Source organism: Gossypium arboreum, chromosome 6 (assembly GCF_025698485.1).
Source record: "Gossypium arboreum isolate Shixiya-1 chromosome 6, ASM2569848v2, whole genome shotgun sequence".
Lineage (NCBI taxonomy): Eukaryota > Viridiplantae > Streptophyta > Magnoliopsida > Malvales > Malvaceae > Gossypium > Gossypium arboreum.
The window spans coordinates 31,265,017-31,288,377 of NC_069075.1; the positions used below are offsets into that span (position 1 = coordinate 31,265,017).

At 31.7% G+C, this 23,361-nt stretch overlaps 1 protein-coding gene and 1 long non-coding RNA gene across 2 annotated transcripts; one reads left to right on the forward strand and one right to left on the reverse strand.

Moving 5' to 3' along the window:
• Positions 1-2,746: 2,746 nt before the first annotated feature.
• LOC128293997 (uncharacterized) lies at positions 2,747-4,475 on the reverse strand. The gene is made up of 3 exons (XR_008284164.1): positions 4,409-4,475; positions 3,847-3,934; positions 2,747-2,992 (listed from the first exon to the last, which is right to left on the reverse strand). It is a non-coding gene; the product is annotated as an uncharacterized LOC128293997 (long non-coding RNA).
• Positions 4,476-19,589: 15,114 nt separating this feature from the next.
• Positions 19,590-21,125, forward strand: LOC108459482 (probable WRKY transcription factor 65). The gene is made up of 3 exons (XM_017758856.2): positions 19,590-19,917; positions 20,019-20,165; positions 20,294-21,125. Exons 1-3 carry the CDS (start codon positions 19,760-19,762, stop codon positions 20,817-20,819), a joined length of 831 nt encoding a protein of 276 aa, XP_017614345.1. The 5' UTR covers positions 19,590-19,759; the 3' UTR covers positions 20,820-21,125.
• Positions 21,126-23,361: the final 2,236 nt, after the last annotated feature.

Consider the following 23,361-nt stretch of genomic DNA (forward strand, 5'->3'; position numbering starts at 1 on the left):
GCTTTAACTTCTTGAGTTTGTTGAGCTAATTGTCATAATGCATTTTGGTAATGTCATGAAAATCAAACTTTCATGGGGGTTTGAACATCAAGCCGTGTATCAAGAGGTTAGGAGAAGGGATTGTTTCATGTTGTATTGAACAAGTTGAGATCGATATGAGGTTAAAAATTTGTGAAAGTTTAGTTAGGAAATGTTTGGTACATTCACCATGAGGGTGAGGTTTTCGCTATGGTGATTAATAATGGTGATAGTTGTTGTTCATACTAAATCTAGATGAACAAGGGTAGTTGCTTACATCTTAATAATTATGAGGTTCTTTCTTGAATCTACCTTAAACCCATGAAGCATTCGCCATGGTTGATAGTGAAGAGGTTGATATATTTTCTTTATGTTAAATGAATAAGTGTGGATGGGTGAAGCTTGAATTAGTTAAATGTTCATATAGGTTGTTTGGATGCTAATGCCGATATGAGGATGTTGAACTTGATTAAACAATATTCGCTAGCATGATAGGTATGAAATATTAAGTAAATGAAAATGCTAAATTGTGCTTATATATGTATTCGCCAAGGAAGTGTGGTATAAAGTCAGTAAGTTTGAGAGATGAATGACCAAATGAGCTATGGGTCATGTATGATTAAATTTTATGCATATGTGTGTGTGGCATTAGTAGCTAATAGCATTCGGCATTGTTTAACTAAAATTTGAAATGAATGCTTAAAAGTTAAATGGGTCGCCTAAGTGACCGAATGTGTTAAAAACAATATATGGTTGCCGTATGTGTGTGTTTGATTGGGAAGTAAATTTGTTTGATTTAGCTCAAGAGCTCAAAGGATCAAGTTGGACAAGGAAAAGAAAAGTAATTGAATAGCCGTTGAAGGCGTGCGACAACGTCCGAGGTAAGTCATTAAGCATATATTTGGTATTGATTTAAATGATCATAATATATATGCAATTGTGTTTAATGAATTGATGTGTAAATGGAAATGTATGTGTATGGAATGATGCCATCGTTGAATGTATAAAGGTGGTAAATTGCATAAAGTATTGGTCTCGGCACTAAGTGTGCGGGTATAAATGGACACGGTGACAAGATTGGCACTAAGTGTGCGGGTTTAAAATTGTACAAAGACTAAGTGTGCGAGTTTGATTATACAAACACTAAGTGTGCGAGCTGAAAATATATAGCACTAAGTGTGCGAGCTGAAAATTATATAGCACTAAGTGTGCGAGCTGAAAATATATAGCACTAAGTGTGCGGATTCACTATATGCTCTTGCATTACAATTGGCACTGAGTGTGCGACATTATCGAGTTAATCCGGACAGCGGATCGTAAGTACCTTGAGCTCATGACGAATAGGCAATATGTTCATGCTCGGGGTTGAGCTTGGTAAGCTTTAAATCTATGTGATGATTGCATTTGTATGATTGTGGTGAAAATGAGTTGGTGTGTGAAAATGCCTCAAATATCTTATTGTATAGAATATGAAATGTGGATGTATGGCTTAGTATGAGATTGAACCGAAAGGTCCGAGGAATTATGGTATAGTTTCGATATGGATGGAGTACCTAGTCTCGTTTATCGTTTCATGTTGTGATAATTTTATTAATGGTTGGTTGATGAATGGTTATGACTTACTGAGTTATAAACTCACTCGGTGTTTTCTTGTCACCCATTTTAGGTCTCTTGGACTCGTATTGTCGCGTGCTCAGAACCGTCGTTGAAGTCATCACACCGGCTGGAAACCTTTTGGTATTGTCTTCGTAGTTGAACTAGGAGAACAATTGGCATGTATAGGCTATTATATTTTGTTGAATTGTGGGTTGTAAATTTTAACCCATGTGAAAATGGCCTATGTGGTCGTCGAGTGGGATGCTAGAACCTATAGCCACGAGTCTTAGAAACTTTAATTTTGATAAGGTGGCCATAAATTGTGTCATGTATGATGGATGATTAGTAAGGCCAAGGAAAGATTCATGAAATTGGCATAGTCTCTGCGAGTAACTGTTGCTGACAGCAGCAGTGAGATGAGATTGAAAATCACTAAAAATAGTAGAAGTAGAATTAAATAGTGAATAAATTATGAAATTGAACCTTGATGAATCTATTTTTATATGGACGAAACGAAACGACCATATGAGCAGTATACTGAGAGATATTAGAGTTCTTGTGAGATAGGGCCAGAACGGTTTCTGGGTCCCCTGTCGCGACTTTGAAAATTTACTATAAATTATCCAGAAATAATTAGAAGTCATTCCTTATATGTGAAGATTCCATTTTGAGTCTAGTTTCTTTAGAAACAAACGGCACCAGTATTAGAGCCCTGTACAGAGAGATATTCAAGTTGTAACGCGCGAAGGTCAGTGTAGTCGACCCCTGTAACATGGGTGACTTTAACTAATAAACTGTACCAATTGGCCCGACCAAAAATTCTAGAAATAAATCCAGGGATGGATATATGAGTCTAGTTTCAGGGAAAATTTACGGAACTGAAATCAATTATTGTCAAGAGAGAAAAAAAAGGGAAGTAAGCCCGGTAACACCACGTGTTCAAATCCGGTGACGGTCACGGGTTTGGGGTGTTACAGTGTGAGCCGTGTGTCACACACGGCCTAGACACACGCCCATGTGTCTTACCCGTGTGGACAAACTAGGTTATTTCCCAAGCCCTTTTGTCACCCATTTTGCACAACCTACACAAAATCATTTCAATATATAAATCACATCACAATGGGCACTAATTCATCCATAGAAATAACATTATATGCATTCATCAAAATGAATAATAACCATTATTCCAGGCTTGATTACAAAATGAAGGGCCTTTGACTTAAGCCAAAATACATGAACCATTCTCTTAATACAACATCCTAGTCTAGCCCTATACATGCCACCATCAAAAATATAAATCCAACTATACCGGGTATTGCGGCCGATAGTGTGATCGATATCTTTGACTTTAAGGGATCCTTAAGTTAGCTTGATAACACTGAAAGAAGAGGGAAAGGAAATAGGGTAAGCGTAAAGCTTAGTAAGTTGTATATAAATAAATATACAACAACAATCTCACCATTAGTTATCATACTTATAGCTCAAAGGTAAACATAATTTAACTTACTCATTATCATCTACTCGAGTCACATTCTCTAAATTAAGCTCGTTACTCATGCTTACCATATAGGTACATGTACCACTCACAACATGATTATTCTTTCTTTATCAAAATTGATCTACAACTCTCATCATTGAAATGTTTGGAATACTACTGGATATTCTATTAACCTTCAACATGGGATATATTGCCGATGCCATGTCCCAGACATGGTCTTACACTGGCTCTCATATACGCGTGCTGTTGCATGTCCCAAACATGTCTTACACTAGCAAAACTCTTAGCCGATGCGTGCCCCAGACACGTCTTACACTGGCTATCTCTGTCGAGGCCAATGCATGTCCTAGACATGTCTTACACTGGCACTCATCTCTGTGCCGATGCCATGTCCCAGACATGGTCTTACACTAGCTATCATGGTATGGCTGATGCATGTCCCAGACATGTCTTTCACTAGCCCTCGTCTAGATGCCGATGCTATCTCCCAAACATGGTCTTACACTGGCTCTCATAATATGGCCGAAGCATGTCCCAAACACGTCTTACACTGGCGCACAAATCACCCAATGCATATCTAGTTCGTATTCTGATGTTTCAACGGGATATTTCTATTATCTCAATTATTACTAGGCATTCTCAATTCATAACTTGACAACTCATACAAAATCAATTCAATGGTGATATGAATACAAGTATTAACAGTGTATTTGTATCATTTACATACAACTTACCTCGGTTCACAAAAAGTACTCGACTATTCGGTTTAGTCGGTTTGCTTGGCCTTCCCCCGATCTAGGTTCGGATTTGGTAATTCTTGATCTATAATGACAATATGCACTCATTTAGTCACTAATTAGGATTAAGCAATCATAAATTTACATCTTTGGTAAAATGACTATTTTGCCCTTGGACTTTGGCAAAATAACCATTTTACCCCTATACCCGGAAATTGATTTTCATCAAATTTCATTGTATCTCAGGCCTAACCGAACTATTTTTGCTATTATAGCAACTTCAAATAATCACTATTTCACATACTTATTAACTATTTTACAACTTATACAAAATAACCCATTTTAGGTGTTTTCATGCTAACACCTTTTTCAAAAGTTGTCCATAACACAAATAGGACTCCTATTCCTCCATAAAAACTCAATAAACATCAAAAATCCTTTCATGGCAACACTCTAAACTCTTGACCATTTTGCAAGATATCACCCTCATTTGAAAACTCATGCTTCAAGGGTCTCAAAAATGCAAAAATCATCAACAAAGGGTGTGAGAATCACTTACTTGAGAGGACTTTTAGTTGCTGAAAATTTTCAGCCTTCAAAACTCCATTTTTGCTGATATTTTCGGTGGAGAAGAGAGATGGAGAAGAAAGAAATGATAGCTAGGCTTTTAGGCATTATTTAATCACTAAATCATGACATCATCAATCTAACACTTTGACTATTTGCTTAAAACAAATCACATGGCCGGATAACACTAATAAAAAGGGTGTAATTGCCCTTTAAAAGCCCTCAATTTAAGTTCTTTATCTATTTAACTCATTTGGGTACTAAAATGCAACTTTTGTCTTTTATGCGATTTAGTCCTTTTTCGAAATTGGGCTAGAAAACATTAAAATTAACTCACCAAATTTTTTATGCACTAATAAAATCTTACTATAACCTCATAAAAATAATAATTTTTTTTAACTTCGGATTTGTGGTCCTAAGACCACTGTTCCGACTAGGCCCTAAATTGGGCTGTTATAGTCAAATTGGTTAAAGTTCATTTTAAATTAGTGGTTCACACTCCATCATCTATAATTAATCGCATCTAGTGGCTCACATTCATTTCCATAAAATCAAATATTGGGTAAAAATAATTTTTCTAATATGAAATAATTGAGAAATGATTAAAATATCCTTATGTGGTAAAACTATTATTTTACCCCTATTGCCTTCTTGTACAATTTCTTCACATCCATTAGGTACTAATAAATTCAAACATCATAATTCACTTTTAAATATTCACAATAGTCTTTGGGACGTAAAAATTACATTGATATGCTTTTTCAGTAAAAAAAAAAAAATTACAATTTAATTCGTACTTTCAAATCTTTTTCAATTTTGTCTCAAAAATGATCTTCACCACACCAATACATATTCCAAGTTATTTTTATGTCAAATAACCAATAATAACTCATTTTTGGTCGAATTTACATTTTATTTAATTTAATCCTTTTTGTCACATTTCCACTTCCACAATTCTTTTCATTGATTTCCATTTCCATTATAAATTTTACTTTCATAAAAATTATTTGTCTAACTCGGTTTCCAATTTTTTTTGTAATTTCACTATGTTTGATTCCGAAATAGTGTCATTTACTATATTGAAAATTTTAGGGTGTTATATCTTGTAAATACATATTTTAATAAAATTATCTAAAATAGTTGTAAATTTTTTAAATATTATTTTCAGCCAAAATTGTTAAAAAATTAAAACTTTTACAATTACAATTTCTTGCTAAAAAATTATAAATGGTTAAAGACATAAATAAAAATGTTTTTTAATAATCTCATTATAGGTCCCGATAATATCTATTCTTTTGACACAAAGCTTAGAACTACCCATAGCCCTCCCAATCCGTAAATAGGAGGATAATGCGTTTCAATGCACTCAAACCCACATCCTCCTCAGATAAATAATACCCATGCCAATTGAGTTCGGACTCAATCGACATAACTAAAAATATTTTGAAAACATAGTTAATAGAATTAAAAATATTTACATTAACATTAAATCTATTTAAAAAATGGAATATAAACCATATAAGAAGCAAATATGAAATTAATGCGGAATTTAATAAATACCACGATATATTTGTGTAATATGTTTAAAATACTCTTAAAATCTTTTAAAAACAAATTTACACACGCAAATATTTTTTTAAAAATATTTTAATATTATTTAAAATATATTTAATTATCACATTCTTTTGAATGTATTATTTGTCAAATTCTTTATCTTAATTCTTTCCTTATATTTATTTTAAATCTGTTATATTAAAAATAATATGATTTAATTTAATTTATTTTAATTATTAAATAAAATAAATACATGCATCACATAAGAATCAAACTAGTCACATATATATATATATATATATATTATCTAGTTCTCATGCAAAATATGGAACAAATCTAGGTGGAGTGTGCGATAAGTGGTGGGCCTAATTGGTCTAACACATAAATAGTTTATAACATTAAAATAAAAATTAAGACCCACTATTAATCAATATTTTCATCTACTTTTGAAATTAATTTACTTTTATCATTTAATTTTGAAATCATTTCTATTAATTTTTTTCTTTTATATTATTTAATGTCTCATTTTTAATCACTATTTTTATAGTTTATAGGTTTTAATATTTGATGTAACATTTTATTTTTCTACCTGCTTTTTGTTACTTCTGAAAATTTTAAATTTCCATAGAATGAAAATCTTTCTAATATCAACCATAAAGATTTCAAAACTAAGCAGATATATTATTGCATTTTAATTTCTTAAATTGATTATATTTAAAAAGTTAACAAATATTTAAAAGTAATATATTTAATGCATACAACTAATTTATGTATCGTATGGCTAAAAATTAGTAAATTTAATATTTTAATTGACATTAAATCATGATTGTTGAAATTAAGCTAGACCGATTAATCAAACTAAAAATCATTCAGATTTAGGGTTATTGAGACCAACAAAATAAATTCCTACCCAATAATATAAATTATTTTAGATAGCGTAAGTAGGGTCGAATCTAAAGAGACTTTAAATAATTTTATTTTTTAGTAAAAAATAATATAAAATAGGAGAATTTTGAAAATTAAAATTAAAATTAAAACCATCAAAAGAATATCACAATTTGAATTTTTTAAAAAAAACCAATATGATGAAGATACAAAGGTAAAATCTCGAATGTGATTCATGGGTTTAATCATCAATGCAAAGATAATTTTAATATTCCTTAATAAATTAGTTATAATTGTCGACGTTGAGCCTAGCAACCAATCTATCTTTACCTTACCAATAACCAAGAGAAATATCGTTGAAGTTATTTCACTTATAAATAAACTACTCTATAACTTCACAACTAGGATTTAACATACTGATAACATTAAGAGTGAAAGAGACCTAATTCTAACCAACAAACACACACAAGGTGGATTTATTTAAATTAGTTTCCCTGTTCATACAACATAAATGGCATACGTAGTTTATATTGACTGCCGCCAGACGTGCAGACGTCTGGACTTGAAATATTGCACCAAAAAGTTATAAAATTAAGCAACAGTGTCCGCAAGTATACAGGTCAAATTGTGTAATACAGATTAGTGTTACAATGAAACACTTTGGGAAGCATCTAAGGATTGTAGCCAAGGGAGGTTAAATTAAACCTAAATTAATTCTCTACATTAATAAGTCTAAATAGTACTGATTTAAAATTATATTACAAAAAATTCAAATTAACATCAATTAATCGAATTAACCTAAAAATTATTTAAACTAAAAATCAACCAATTTAACAATAAAAAAAATTCAATAAAACAAGCAGGAGATCAATTCACTTAAGTGATCCTAATTAACTTCAGAACTCGGGTTTTATCAAGTCAGCTATTAATTAATTAGTTATTACCTCTCAGCCTCTAACTAATTAACTAATCGACTAAAACATACTTACCTTTTAACCTCACTTTCTTGATCAGGATAAATTATGATGTACTTGGTAAACTTATCTCGCGATCTTGTTTATCCTAAATTACTTCCTAGGGGCGTCACTTTCTAGGGTTTAACCACGCATAATTTAAACCAACTAACTCAGATTTCAACCCTCGTTCATTCGTTAATTATCCACACATTCGTTCGTTAATCTCCCGAAGGAAATTAGCTACTCATGGATCTAGATGAAATAATTTTGAAACTCATATTTAACATGCAAAACAACAAATTAAATAAAAGTGAGTAGAGAAATAAATTTGTTTCTGGTATCGATTTGATCTTGAAAGCGAAATTTGTTGGAAAAAAATTCGATTTGAAAATAATTTTCTTGCATAACGAAAAATTAAAATTTTGGAAACCGACTCGGTATGTGATATTTATAGCAATAAACCTTAATCGAATTTGTACCTGTTTTTTTGGCTTAATGGACATTCGTTTTCTCGACTTTGAACCAAACAATCTTCTCCTCAATTCTCGTAACACAAATTGCTTCAAGTGTGGGCTAGAACCAATTGAATCAAAACACAGAACTAGAAAAAATGTTCTCTCCTTTTGGGGTGATATCGAAAATTATCTCTTCTTAATAGAAATTGGTAGAATTGTTGTGAATTCCACTTTTCATCAACATGTAATGTCAATGAGAGGATATCATTTTGGCTATGAATTCCACTATTGCAAATGATGCTACATACTACAAAAGTTATACACCTAACACACCAGCTTTTGGTTCCTTATCTATTTGAACTCATGTTTTTACTTACATCAAAGTGTACGAGTCACATATACATAGTCCTTCATCCACTCAAGATTTAGGTATGACACACTATGAACGTTACAAATGAATAAAAATAGATTTAGGATCTATTTTGTGTGGGTCCTTTCCGATGTATTAACAGTCTAGTCAATTACATCTATGTCTCTATCTTCTAGAAATTTGTAATGACCTAAAATTCACGGATATCGAAAAAGTGCAATATCGGGCCTCCGTCTTAGTAAACTAAGTTCGTAAATAATTATTAGAAATATTTATGAGTCTAGTAGTGAGCTTAATTAAGTTTTAATTAGGTGAATTTAGCTTAATTAAGAGTAATTATGAAAAGGATTAAATTGAATAAAAGGTAAAAGTTTAATTATAGATTAAAGAAAAACTTAAGGGGCTAAATAAGCAATTAGACTAATTACTTAGAATGAGGCAATTAATGAGTATAAAAATCTTGAGGTTTTGTTATTAATCTATTATTATAATTATTATTAATAATTATTATTATGGTTTTCTATTTAAATATTATTATTAATATTATTATATTATGAAATAAATTAAATTAAAACAAGTGTATGGTGATAAGATGGTACACGTGTAATAATGTATATATATACACTTGTATTATAATTATTTATTTACTTAAAATTTAAGTTAAAAGATATTTATTAATTAAATAATTATATTATAAGATTTTTGTATGATAAATAAATAAAAAAGACAAATGGATGGTCATGATAATATACAAATGTAAAAATATTTATATGTACAATTTTGATATATGTATTTATTTTAAATAGATATTTATTATAATTATTATAGTTTTATATTAAATTATTAAATTATTATTATTATTATTATTATTATTATTATTATTATTATTATTAAAATAAATTAAAATGAAGACAATTGTATAATGATTAATGGTACATGTGTAAAATATATATAAATACACTTGTAATAAAATAAAATATTTTCTTATAATTTAAGTAAAAGATATTTATGAATTAAATATTATTATATTATATTATTATAATGTATTATTATTAATATTATTAACTAATATATATATATATATATATATATATATATATATATGAAATAAAGTAAAATAACAAAAGAAACAAAAGGAGAAAAGAAACAGAAGCTTTCGAAATAGGGAGAAAGGAAAGAAGAAAAGAAAAAGAAAAGGAAAAACTAAGGTTTTAAAGCTTGGAGTTTAATTTGGTAAGTCAATTAAGTTATTTTCTTTCAATTTTGATGTTTTAGAAGTTTTAGAACAAAGTTTTGTAGAAATTAAGTTGAGACTTTGGAAGTTCATAGGTTTTGAGTATATTCATGTTGAACAAATGATTGAATTAGGGATTAAATTGATAGAGTTCTTTTTTAGAATTAATTAAAGGATTAAATTGTAAAGTAAGCTATAAGTTTTGTGTTTAAAGGACTAAATTGAAAGAAATTTGAAATTAGGGTTTTATCATGAACATTGGATATTTATGTTGAATATGATAGAAAATTGAGTAGAAATAAAGTATGAATTGAGTTAGAAAAGTAAGTGAACTTAGTTAGGATCAAATTAAAAAAAAGGTAGAAATTGAACAGAAATTCAATTATTCAATATAAATTAGTGTTGTATTAATAGTATAAATTATTTTATTTTTCGTAGTTAGCAAAGAATCTGAGGCATCTGCACCGAGAGGAAAAGAGAAGGTTATCGAGGAGTAATCGAGTAAATCACGGTTTGTATTACTATAATTCAAATTACTATTTATTAAATGTTATATTTAAATTTATGTGTATGGTAAGTAAAATTATAAGGTAAGTATCAATATTGAATTGAATGAAATTGAGATGAAGTATAATTATGTATACATATTTGATAGTATATTGTTGGAAAGTGGAAAATTGTATCGAATTGAATTATACATTGAAAGTGAAATTGAAATTGAGAAATGATTTGAATACCCTATTAACTAGTCGGGCTAAATTGGATATAGTTGGCATGTCATAGGATTGGAAGAGCACGGGAATTTATCGGCTTTGCCGATCAGGCACTATATATGTCATATTAGGCACCACGTGTGTTATTTCAGGCACTTTATGTGTTGTATACGGCTTTTGATATATTGATCAGGTACTGAGTACCATTTTAGGCACAATGTGCCGTACTGGTATGTTTGGTTGGAATCTGTGTATCCGCCAAGGTCCGGGTTTGTTAATAGGGTGAATAATCGAAATGAGTGAATTGAATAAATTTTATTGATGGTATAACTGAAAGTATGAGAAAAAAATTGTTAGCCAAACTGTGAATTGAAATTGTATGTGAGATTTGAAAGCATAAACCTAAGATTCATGAATTGATCAAGTTCAAGTTATTAAGATATGATATTGTTGATGAATTATTATATGTGAAATATGAAATTGAATGTAAATTAGTTTATATGATTTGTAAATTTTACATGTTTAATGTTATATGATTAATATTTATAATTCATTAAAGTTATATAGTTTGAATTATGGTAATACCACTGAGTATGAAATACTTAGCGTATGGTTGTTTCCGTGCGCAGGTCAGTAGAAGTCAAAGATCCCGATTCAGCATCCAGATCAATCCCGAATTTAGCACAACTTTCGTGATGTATTTTTCCTTTTGGTAAATGTGGCATGTACCTAGGTCATATATATAGGTCATATGATTTTGGTTATAAAGTATGGATGATTTGTAATATTTTGAACTTAGTTTTAAGTGAAATGGTAAATAGTATATTATAAAATTTGGTATTAAGTTTGAATGGAAAATAAATGAAGTTATTAGTCAATTTGAATGATATCATGAATGTTTAATTATTAAATTACTATGTTAATGAATTGGTTATGATATAAGTGTATTTGAGTATAAATTGTTTCTGGTTGTGCCATTGGTTTTGGATTGGTTGCAGTTTGAAAATTGCAGGGAAGGTTAGATGTTTATAAAGGGGTTATATTGAGTTTAAAAACAAAAATTTACGAAAAATTTATGGAGTACTCGAACAAGTCTCGTTCCACTTCTAATACTTATTTTGGGCTTCGAAGGTCCATCAAAGGGACTTAGTCATTAAATTATAATATGTATGTTATTTATTTGTGAATTAATCGTAAATTTTCTGATATGTCTGGTAATGCCTCGTAACCCTGTTCTAGCGACTGTTTAGGGTTAAAGAGTGTTACAAAATCATTTGCTCTAATGCCCAAGACAAGGCATCTCTCACTTGGACTTGATAGACAACATATTAGTCTTTTAATCGGTTTGCTCATTTTTTATTAGATTAAGGACATGTTTAGGTGCTTCTACTAATACAAGCTATCTTTTCGTACTACAATCCAACCTCGTAATATCGCTTAGTTTTAGTTAAAAATTTAGACAACCAATGAGCAATATTTGCGTCCATTTTGCTTTGCATGCAAAAACAATGTGAGGAAAATTATATAAAGTATATTGTTGTAATCAATGAATCTATTTTATTAACCAATTTGTTTGAAAAAAATTACAAGTTTACAAATGAATATACTACACTCAGGGAACCAGATCCAACAGTCTTCCACTTTTCCTAGGGAAGTAGATGGGCCATATTTCACATTCTTATGCTTTTTACGTGTTTCTCAAAACTCCTAACTAGTAGAGTCTTGGTAAATAGGTCCGCCAGGTTGTCCTCAAGTGCGACCTTAACTACATCCATGGTTCCTTCTACAGTTGCCTCCCTTATGATATGATACTTTCGATCGATATTGTGACAACCCTAAAGTGACCCTAGTCGGAAAGTGGTTTCGGGACCGCTAAACCGAGTCACCAAATTATTTGAATATGATATCTATTGTCTAAAATATGTGATTATGAATGTGTGAAGGTTTTAAGCTTCGATTTAGTAAATTTCATGTGAAATTAGTCGATAGGACTTATGTGTGACACTTTTGAAATGTGATAGGTAAATCTATAAGGATCTATTAGTGCATGTAATCAAAGGGGTGGACTTGCATGTCAATTTCCCCTTTTTAATTGCTAGTGGCCGCCATGACAAAGGGTGATGGGCAAAACATGTCATAAAACATGTTGTGACAATGGTGTATGTTAGGAAAAATAAAATAAGGAGTATGGGTAATAAAGAAATGGGGAAAAAAAAGAATGGTGTGAGTGTTCCCCCCATTGCCGTGAGTTGAGGAAAGAAGAAAAAAAAGTGTCCATCATTTTCACTTCTTTTGGCTGAAAATTCTAAGGAAGAAAGAAAACAAGTTGTGTTCTTTGGTTCTTCTTGGCCAATTTGAGAGGGGGAAGAAAGGAGTGAAGCAATCGGTCATCTTAGGTCGATATTAAGGTAAGGAAGTTGATACTAGTTCTTGAAATCCTAGTTGATTTTGAGTGAGATATCAAGTTATTGTTTGTAACCCATGTTGAAATTGTGATTTTGGAATAAGTAAGGTTTTCAGCTATGGAGATTAATAAGGGTGATGGTTGTGTTTCATGCTAAATCTTGATGATTATGAGTTCCTTTCTTGGGTGTACCTTAGATCCATGAAGTATATTTTTATTTGGTGTTGTTGGAAGTATCGGCCATGGTATATCCATAAGCATGATTTATGCTTATTGCATGATAGGTAAGATTTGTGTTTTGGATATATGTTTATATTTGGTTATAATCAACTTGTGATTCGGCTCTTGCATATATATATATATATATATATATATATATGTTTGCACATGATGTATTGGTATGACATATATACTATCTCAAGGTATATATTTACATATGATGATGTTTGGTTATGAAGTAAATGATTGATGCGTATTGAGTTACAATATGTAATCGTTAGTTAGTAAAATGTATGCCATTTATGTGTGGTATTAAGTATATAATTGGCCTCAACATAGACATGCATATTCGGCCACATGAGGTGGATTGGTGTGCATGCATTCGGTTAGAGGCAAGCATATTGATGCCTATTCTTGGCTTAGATAATCGGCTAAAAGAGAGTGTGGACTATTGTGTTGAGTTAGATTCATGATTTCGTACATATGTGACTCTAATGTCTAATGTATATATGGGCTAAGTACCTTGAGCTTCTCTTTTGATGTTCGAATGAATTGTATTAAATTGCTTGATGTGATTAAAAATGTGTATGATCATTGTGTATTTGAGCTAAAAGGTGGCCATATGACCTATCAAACTCCTTGTCATATTCGGCCATAAGCTAGCAAAATGAGACTTTAATAAGTTAAATTTGTTTGAATTAGCTCAAGAGCTTAGGGACCACAGTTGGATAAGGGAAAGGAAAAGTGATCGAATAGTCTGTTGAAGCCGTTCGACAACATCCGAGGTAAGTTTTCGAGTAATGGAACTTGGATTATGATTTGATTAGATCATGTTTTAAGCAAATCAAAATCATGCTCTTTTTGTGTGGCTATTGAGCCAAGTTGCAAGTGTGATAAGTGTCTTGTGTTTGAGTTTTGCTAATGAAAATGAAATACGAATGTGTCATGATTTATTGATAATTGTGCTTGGTTATTCGAATGATGTCCGGGCTAAGTCCCGAAGGCTTTGTGCTAAGTGACTATATCCGGACTAAGATCCAAAGGCATTTGTGCGAGTTACTAAATCCGGGTTAAGTCCCGAAGGCATTTGTGCGAGTTACTATAATTAGGCTATGTCCCGAAGGTATTTAAACGAGTAGCTATATCCGGTTAAACTCCGAAGGTACGTGATTCGGGAATGAATGAACTTGCTGTAAAAATTTCAGTTAATACGCTTGTGAAATCCAAACAATGAGGTATGTTTCGTATGTGCTTTGAATTAGTTGAGCCCTTACAAATAAGTATTCGCTCAGTTGATAAATGAGCTACCGGCCTTTGGCTAAGTTGATCTTTGTGTATGAATATAAGGGTTGGTAATGTGAAGTAAGTATGATATTGAGAATTTGTGCAAATGAAATTATCTGTTTAGCTCCATAAATACTATACTTTGGTTGTGTCTAAATTCATGACTCAAACTTACTAAGCATTAAATGCTTACTCCGTTTCTTTGATTCTCTGTTTTATAGATTTTGGTTCTTCAGCTATCGGACTCAGGATTTTTGAAGTCGCCCACACTATCAAAACTCCTTTTGGTATATTTTTGGTTGAACTTTGAAATGGCATGTATAGGACTACCCTTTTGTTGTAGGTCATGTACCTTTCGGTTTTGTGTAAATTTGGATAGCCATGCGAAAATGGCTTAAGTATACTTTGGGCATGGTATTATAATCATTGTATGTTGTTCATTAAGAGGTATGGAAATGTTTGGAAATGATTAACCATTGGGATGGTTAATCATGATCATATTTTGTGCTATTTATGTTAAAGGGCTAGTTGAATCATGGAAACTATGAAATAGGTAAAGCCTACCTTAAAGACAGATGCTGACAGCTGCAGTGACGTAGATGTGAAAAATCACTAAAAATAGTAGGAATGAAATTAAATAGTGAATAAATTATGTAAACGAACCTTGACGAGTCTATTTTCATAGGAAAATAATGAAACGATCATATGAACAGTATGTTAAGAGATATTTAAGTTTCCGTGAGACAGGGCCAGAACGGTTTCTGGAGTCCCTGTTCCGACTTTGGATATTCATTATAAATTGACCAAAGATAAATAGAATCCATGACATATATGTACAGATTCCTTTTCGAGTCTAGTTTCTGTAGAAACAAACGGCATCAGTATTGAAGCCTTGTACAGGGAGATATCCAAGTCGTAATGCACAAAGGTCAGTGTAGTCAATCCCTGTAACATGGGGGATTTTAACTAATAAACTGTACTAATTTGCCCGACAAAAAATTCTAGAAAAAAATTTTTAGATGCATATATGAGTCTAGTTTCAGGAAAAAAATCACGAAACTGATTTTCGAGTTGTAGAACTCAAGATATGATTTTTAAGGTGACAAAGTGACACGCTTAGTGGGTCATTCTGAAATTTTAAAATGAACTGTGCAAGTAAGTGGATTAAGCCCGTTAACCCCTCGTGTCCGACTCCGGCAATGGTCTAGGGTACGGGGTGTTACAGATATGTTTCGTCCTCTTGTGGTTTCTCGTCTGTTTGGTATTAGCTATTGCCACACTTTTATCACAATACAATGTGATAGCTTTTTCCATACCAGGAACAAATTCAAGATCTATGAGGAACTTTTGAAGCCATATTGCTTATTTGGTAGCTTCAGAAGCAGCCACATATTCGACCTCCATAGTGGAGTTAGCAGTACAACTATGTTTTACACTTCTCCACACAATGGACCCGTCGCCTAGGACAAAAACACATACCGATATCGATTTCCTCGAATCCTAACATGTTTGGAAGTCAAAACTAGTATATCCGATAGGAATAAGGTCTCCTACAGAATACACAAGCATATAATCCCTCGTTCTCTGTAAATAATTAAGTATATGCTTAACTGTTTGTTAGTGCCTTGGTATTGGATTCGCTTGATATTGACTTACCAATCCCACTGCAAAACAGATATCTGAGCATGTACATAGTATAGCATATCATACATGAGATTTTCTACTGTCGAAGTATAAAGAGCCTTTCCAATGTTCTCTTTTTCTTTCACTGTGTTAGGACAATCCTCTAAAGAGAGATGAAATCTTGATATGGATGGTTCATTTCCCTTATTTGAATCTGTCATTGCTAATGCTCTGATATCTTGTCTCTGTATGAAGCTTGACACAGTGCTATCACTTTTTTTCTTTTAATCCCTCAAGATTCGAATACCTAGAACAAAATTAGCTTCTCCTAAGTCCTTCATGCTAAACTATTGGGTTAACACAGTTTAATTTATGACAATGTCCCTACATCATTCCCAATAAGTAGAATATCATCGATATATAAAACGAGAAAGACCATATTTCCATCCTCTAAACGTTTATAAACACAAGGTTCATTTACATTTTTCTCAAAACTAAAATTCTTGATCGCTTGATTGAATCTTTGATTCCATGAGTGCGACACTTTCTTAAGTCCATATATTGATTTAAGCAGTTAGCAAATTTTGTGCTTGTTTCCTTTAGCTATATATCTAGTGGATTGCATCATGTAGATGCTCTCTTCAAGATAGTTGTTCAAAAATAATGTCTTGACATCCATTTGTCAGATCTCGTAATTGAGAGCCTTCATAATGGATAGTAATATGTGAATTTAATTGAGCATAGCAACCTGATAGAAGGTTTCTTCGTAATCAATGTCTTCTTTCTGAGTATAATCTTTTGTTGAAAGTCTGGCATTATAAATTTTCACTTTTCTATCCGCATTTCTTTTCCTCTTGTAGATCCACTTACACCCTATGGGTTTTACCCCTTCAGGTAAGTTTACAAGTTCCCACACTGAGTTGGAATACATAGAGTCCATCTCAGCTTTCATAGTTATTTCCCAGAGCTTGGAATTAGTAGTCTACATGACTTCATCATATGTAAGTAGATCATCATCTTCCTGTTCGATAGACTTAGTGTTAAAAACACTTCCGCCAGATTGGAAGAACTCAAGCCTACAAGAGACACTCTCACTACACTGAGGCTCCTTATATTGCTAATCGTTTGCATGTCTATTATTAGGAGTTGGTTCTGGAACTATTTTTGTAGGGTTTTGTATATTTCTCGAAAGCTCCTCGAGTACCTCTTTACTTTGTGGTTTGAATTCATTCATGTAACTTTCTTTAAGGAACCTAGTTCGCAGATATACGAGCTGTGTCATGGTATTCAATCTCCAACACATACACAAAGGACTTAATCTACTATCAAATTTTGAGAAGCGAAAATCATGGAACCAACGTCGAAGGAAATCAAGAAACCACTATAATAGTAGAGTAAATCAATGAACCACTATGCCTAAAAACAAAAAAAGATAAAAGGATCTCAATAATATAAATAGGGAGTAAATTTCAGCAGAACGAGAGAGAACAAAGATATGACATGACAAAACAGAATAGAACGCAACACATAAAATTTGAGAGTAGAAAAATCAAAACACAAGAGTGAGAGCATTGAGGCTGAGAACAGCGCAGAGAGTTTTTGAGAAGCAACGTGAGCTAGCTGTGGGGAACCATTGACATTAGACTAACATTCTTTCTTTCTCTTATCTATTTCTTTTTCTGTTGTTTTAAAATCATGGATGCAACTTTTTTGTTGGTTTTCACTTTAATAATTCTAAATTAAATTTGTTATGCTAGAATATATATATATATATGGATCCTTAGCATGAAATTATCGATGCTTTGCTAATTATGTTTTGTGCAATTGGTTGTTTATTCATTCAAGTGGTTTTCATGTTTAACACTTGCTAAAGAGTAGCTAATATTAGTAAGCAATTGAATTAATTATTACATTTGAGAAGATAGTAATTAATAGACATACAACTTGAAAGGTGCATGTTTAACTATTCTAGTAATTAAATTTGCAACTGTATAGACATATATTGTTACCTTGCACAATCCTTAAGACCAATGCCTGAAAATGTGATCTTGATGTTAACTTGACATAGACATATGTTAAGTGATTAAAAGATTCAACGTAATGACTTCGAGAAAAGCCTACAACTAGTGGATTCTGGATTAGTAAACTACCATATCACTGTAACATTCTACAGCATTGCTTTCGATGATTGCATGTTAGGAGGAAATAAATGTTCTAGCCTTTCATGTAATTTTCATTGAACTTGTCTCACTGTTTCCACCGCTATTACATTTTGTATTATTGTTTCAATTTGTTTCGTATACTTAGTTAAATTTAATTTAAGTACTTAGTAAAATTTAATTTAAGTACTTAGTAACTCAATTCACTCATATTTTTGTTACTTTCCCTTTTTCCATTAGTTAATCTTGCAATTAATTTAATTAATTTCTGTCCTTGTAGAGACGATACTCTATACTTACTACTCTATTACTTGTTAACAACTGTGTACACTTGCACATACTTATTAATCTCGTGACACACAACAAAAGGCTTGTGACAAAGGCACGCATAATAGCCTAAGGCAATCATTTGAGTAAATTCATATTACAACTAAACCCACCAAGATTGGCTTAGTTCTTGGAACATTCTAGAAGACCCATCTACTTGAAGCTTAATGATTTAGTAAGCACTCTAGTAACTTGAAATTTAGCATGTTAAGAATTCTAAAGATAAAGATAATAGAAAGTTTAAAATTTTTAGAACTTTATGTTGTAGATAGGTTTGAATCTGATTTATTGATGTAATTTAATTTATATAGTTAATACTCGTTTATAAATAGAGACCTTCCCTGACTTTACTTGTGTCATTCAACATTGAGTAATCCGTAGACAGAGAGCATTTACTCTGAAGCTTTCTTTAGTTTTCTTACTTTTTGCTTGTTTTGTGTTTTAGTGCCTTTGAAATTTTTTTAGGATTCTCATCTTCAATGGGTCAAGCTGACTTGGGCAATTTAAAGTGAATTATTCATCAAAGGCCACACATTTTGCTTTGCTAAAATCTAGCTCATAAAATACCTCTAATTAAGTACTAAATGTTGCTCAAAACCTTCATTAGCAAACATTAATTGCTTGGCCTATATTTTAGATTAAGGGTTAGGCATTTTGGAACAGTCTCTAAATTAACAAGCACCACTTCATTATTAAAAAAAAAAAAGAAAAAAAGAAAAAGAGAGACTACAATAATAATGGAAGGTAAATTATTTCTCAAATCTTATAAACGAAATTATCAGTTGGCACATTTTAAAATCTTTTAGAAAATTTTAAAATAGATTTCACTTCAACGCATATAATTAAAGAAGATGAAAGTGGAAAACTTTAATATTTGAACTTTGAATATTTAATATATAAAAAATAAAAATTAAATTACATTTAATTTCAAGCTGCAATTTTGATAAAATTTTGGATTTATATCACATTTGGTGGCACGTCCTTTATAAACAAATACTCAAAACCCAATCTGTAAACATGCTGCCCGTCTCTCCCCCTAAATTTAAAAAGGACCAACCTCTTTGTTTCTTCTTCTTCTTCTTCAACCTAACCAGTTCGCTCCTTCTCTTCTTCCTTTAGGATTTATCAACGGTCATCATAAGATCTTCTGATCATCAATCATGGACGCTAGTGACAGTAATTTCAATAAAGCTGGCAACCCTTTTGTCTCTGAACAACAAGTAGAAGGAAACGACAATGTTTCGTTAGAAACCGGCGCTGAATCTCCTCCTCCTTCTACTACTTTCAACGACATGAAACTCCCCTCCCCTAGAAAAGGGTAATGCTCTTTCGTTCTTTATTTTTGGCCGAGAAAATTCTATTAAGTTCGTTGTTTGCTTTTTTCTTTTTCGGTTTTGACGTAATGGGGTTTTGTTACAGTAGAAAACCTATACAGAAAAGAGTGGTGTCAGTGCCAATCAAGGACGTTGATAGTTCGCGCCTAAAGGGGGAAAGTGCTCCACCGTCTGATTCTTGGGCTTGGCGAAAGTACGGCCAAAAACCCATCAAAGGCTCTCCTTACCCCAGGTATGTAACTCAACTAGCCGTAAACTTAACCCATGTTTTTTCTGCGTCGAGGAGTAACTTTCAAAGTTTAATATTCTATGATCTTCAACCGTTGATTAAGATTTCTGATTTTATCTTACGGCGGACAGAGGTTATTACCGGTGCAGTAGCTCAAAGGGATGTCTAGCAAGGAAACAAGTTGAGAGGAGCCGCCTGGACCCTAAAATGTTAGTGATCACCTATTCCTACGAACACAATCACCCTTGGCCCGCTTCTAGAAACAACACCGCAGCCGCCAAACAAGCGGTGGCGGCAACAGAAGCGGAGACACCAACCATGACCACGACGGCAGCAGTAAAGCCCGAGCCATCTACTTCGCAGCCGGACACGGAACCGGAATCAGGAAGCGAAGAAAGGTTCGCTGATCTGACGGAAGACTCCATTCTCAAAACACGGGATGAATTTGGTTGGTTGGGAGAGATGGAAACGACGTCGTCGACGGTTTTGGAAAGCCAGATATTTTCGGAAAGAGACAACGGAGAGGGTGACGTTGGTATGGTATTCCCGATGAGGGAAGAAGACGAGTTGTTATTCGCTGATCTGGGCGAGCTGCCCGAATGCTCCTTTGTGTTTAGACACCAACGGAAGATGGGACCACAAGTTGGGATGTGCTGACAAGTGGCTGAATAGGATTTCAGAATCGGCGGAGGAGGAATCGTTAGTTTCAACGCGGTGCGGTTGTCGTCTGGCACAAGATACGAAACGGAAAACAACAAAAGGAAAACGGATTTTTTATTTAAATTATTTTTTAAACAAAAAACTCTGTTACATTACATCTATCTTTGTTGTAACAATTTCCGTCAGCTTAAGGGACTTGATTGAATAGAAACAATTTTAACGTGACTCATAGCAGCAATTCTGGATTCTCAAATTTTAATTCTACCGTTGGTTAAAATGATATCAGAACCTTTTGTTTTATTATGTAATTCCCACATTTTCTTCATCACATCACATGTTCACATCACATGTTTTATTATGTAATTCCCACATTTTTCTACGTTCAATCATGTCGTGGCCTGGGGTGATCGTAAAATGAACAAAGTCAATGGTTCTAGATTATTTATGTTCAAAATTCAGTCTCTATCGCTCATGAAAAGAATATTGCATAAATAATAATTGCTCTTTTGCAAATGGTTGTGTCTTCATGTTATTTGAATTTAAAATGATTGTCGAAAATAAATATAATATATATATTTTTATTTTATGGATAAAATAACTTTAAACTTATCTCTAAATCTGTGTAAGGTATGAATATAAATTACGAAAACCATGGAAAAAAAATCATATAACATAGCTTAAGACAAGTTGGACAGTCATGACTTTCATCCAAAGGAAAAATAAAATAAAATCTTGCTTACCTATGCTTTGCTTGTACCTTAAGCCTCTTCTCTTTTTTCCTCAGCTAATTAGCCAGCCAAGCAGAAAATTACAATATGATAATCCCTGATATAAAATAAAATAAAAGAAATACTAATATAATACAAGGAGTAGTTGAGGAAGAGGATAAGAATTGAGGGACCCAAGTGGGTATTAAAGGATGAAAAGCTTTAGTTGTTTTTGGCATAATAATAAATTTAGCTTTTAATATTTACATTTTTTGTCAATTTGATCATTATTCTTTTTTAGCTAAATTTAGTCATTAACATTTTAAAAAGAATCAAATCACTTTTTTTTTTAATGGAAATGCTTTTTAACGATCTTGGTGTGGCAACCCGCGTGACAGCTCACTTGTATTTCATATTGGCATGACACTATTTCTTTTATATGTGATGACGTCAACAAATATTTTAAAATTTTTAAAATTTAAAACATATATAATCATAAAGTACATAAAAATTGAAAACAAAAACGTGAACTGCACGTGGGTTGCCAAGCTTGCTGTCATATTTAAAATTTTAATGTTTTAGTCAATATTTTTGTTAAACAAATAATTCAGTTTATTTTTAAAGATTGATGGTCAAATTTAATTCTTTTTTAAAAGCTTGAGATCAAATTTAACTAAAAAAAATTTAAGGATCAAATTGACAAAAAATATAAATATTAAGGACTAAATTTATTATTATGCTTTTGTATACCCAACACTTTACGCAAAAAAATAAATATGGGTTTAGCCCCAAACAAATATAAACAGCTCAATAAGCATTAGGCAAACAACAAAAGTCCATTGAGGTATATTAACATTTTTACCACTTAACTATTGAAGAAGTTATATTTCAGTTATCAAAATTTGAAATTTTATAATTTTAAGAAGTTATAATTTGTCAAAACTTATTTTGTTAATATTTGCTACATTATCAATATTTTCATTCTGGACTTTTATAACAATTTAACAGACAATTATTTAAATTTCGCTATACTATTTCTTTCTTTCTTTTTATTCATTAAAATATGTTGAAATGATAGTTAAATAAGCATTCCAATTTTATAAAATTTAAAAATTATTTTAGTTTTATCTTTTATAATTATAACTTTTAAATTTAATTTTAAAAATAAATCTAGTCAATTGAAACAAAATTTATTTAATATATATTTAAATACTTAATACATCAGTCATTTAAGAAATTATAACTAAAATATGAAAACTTTTAACGTGAACATAAAATATTAATCATTTTAAAAATATGAAGGACCAAATTGCGAACATTTCATAATTTAGACGGACTAAATATTTTTTTTTTCTAAAAGTTGAAGTAACCAAAAATAAAACATAAAATGATTTCTTTTAAAAATTCATAATTCCACACCACATGTTAAATGTTGTAATAACTAATAGATGGTATATTATTATGTCGCAAAACAGGTTTTTAGAGGCGTTTGAATGAAAAATGATGCTAAAGAACGAGCATTAGCGGCACTTTTCAAAAACGTCGCTAAAGATCAAGTATTAGCGACGCTTTTTAGAAAACACCGCTAATGCTTGATCTTTAGTGGCTTTTTTTGAAAAACCCAGCAAAAGAATTTTGCAAAACGTATTGAGCTTTTAGTGCTTTAGCGGCTCTTTTTAAAAACACCAGTAACACCCCGTACCCGAGTCCGTTACCGGAGTCGAACACGAGGTGCACACAAACTTAACTTAATTGTTTTCACAGTCCATAAAAAAAAAATTTCCAGACTAGCTGGTTACTGCGTCACTGTCGCCTCGAAAATCATATCTTGA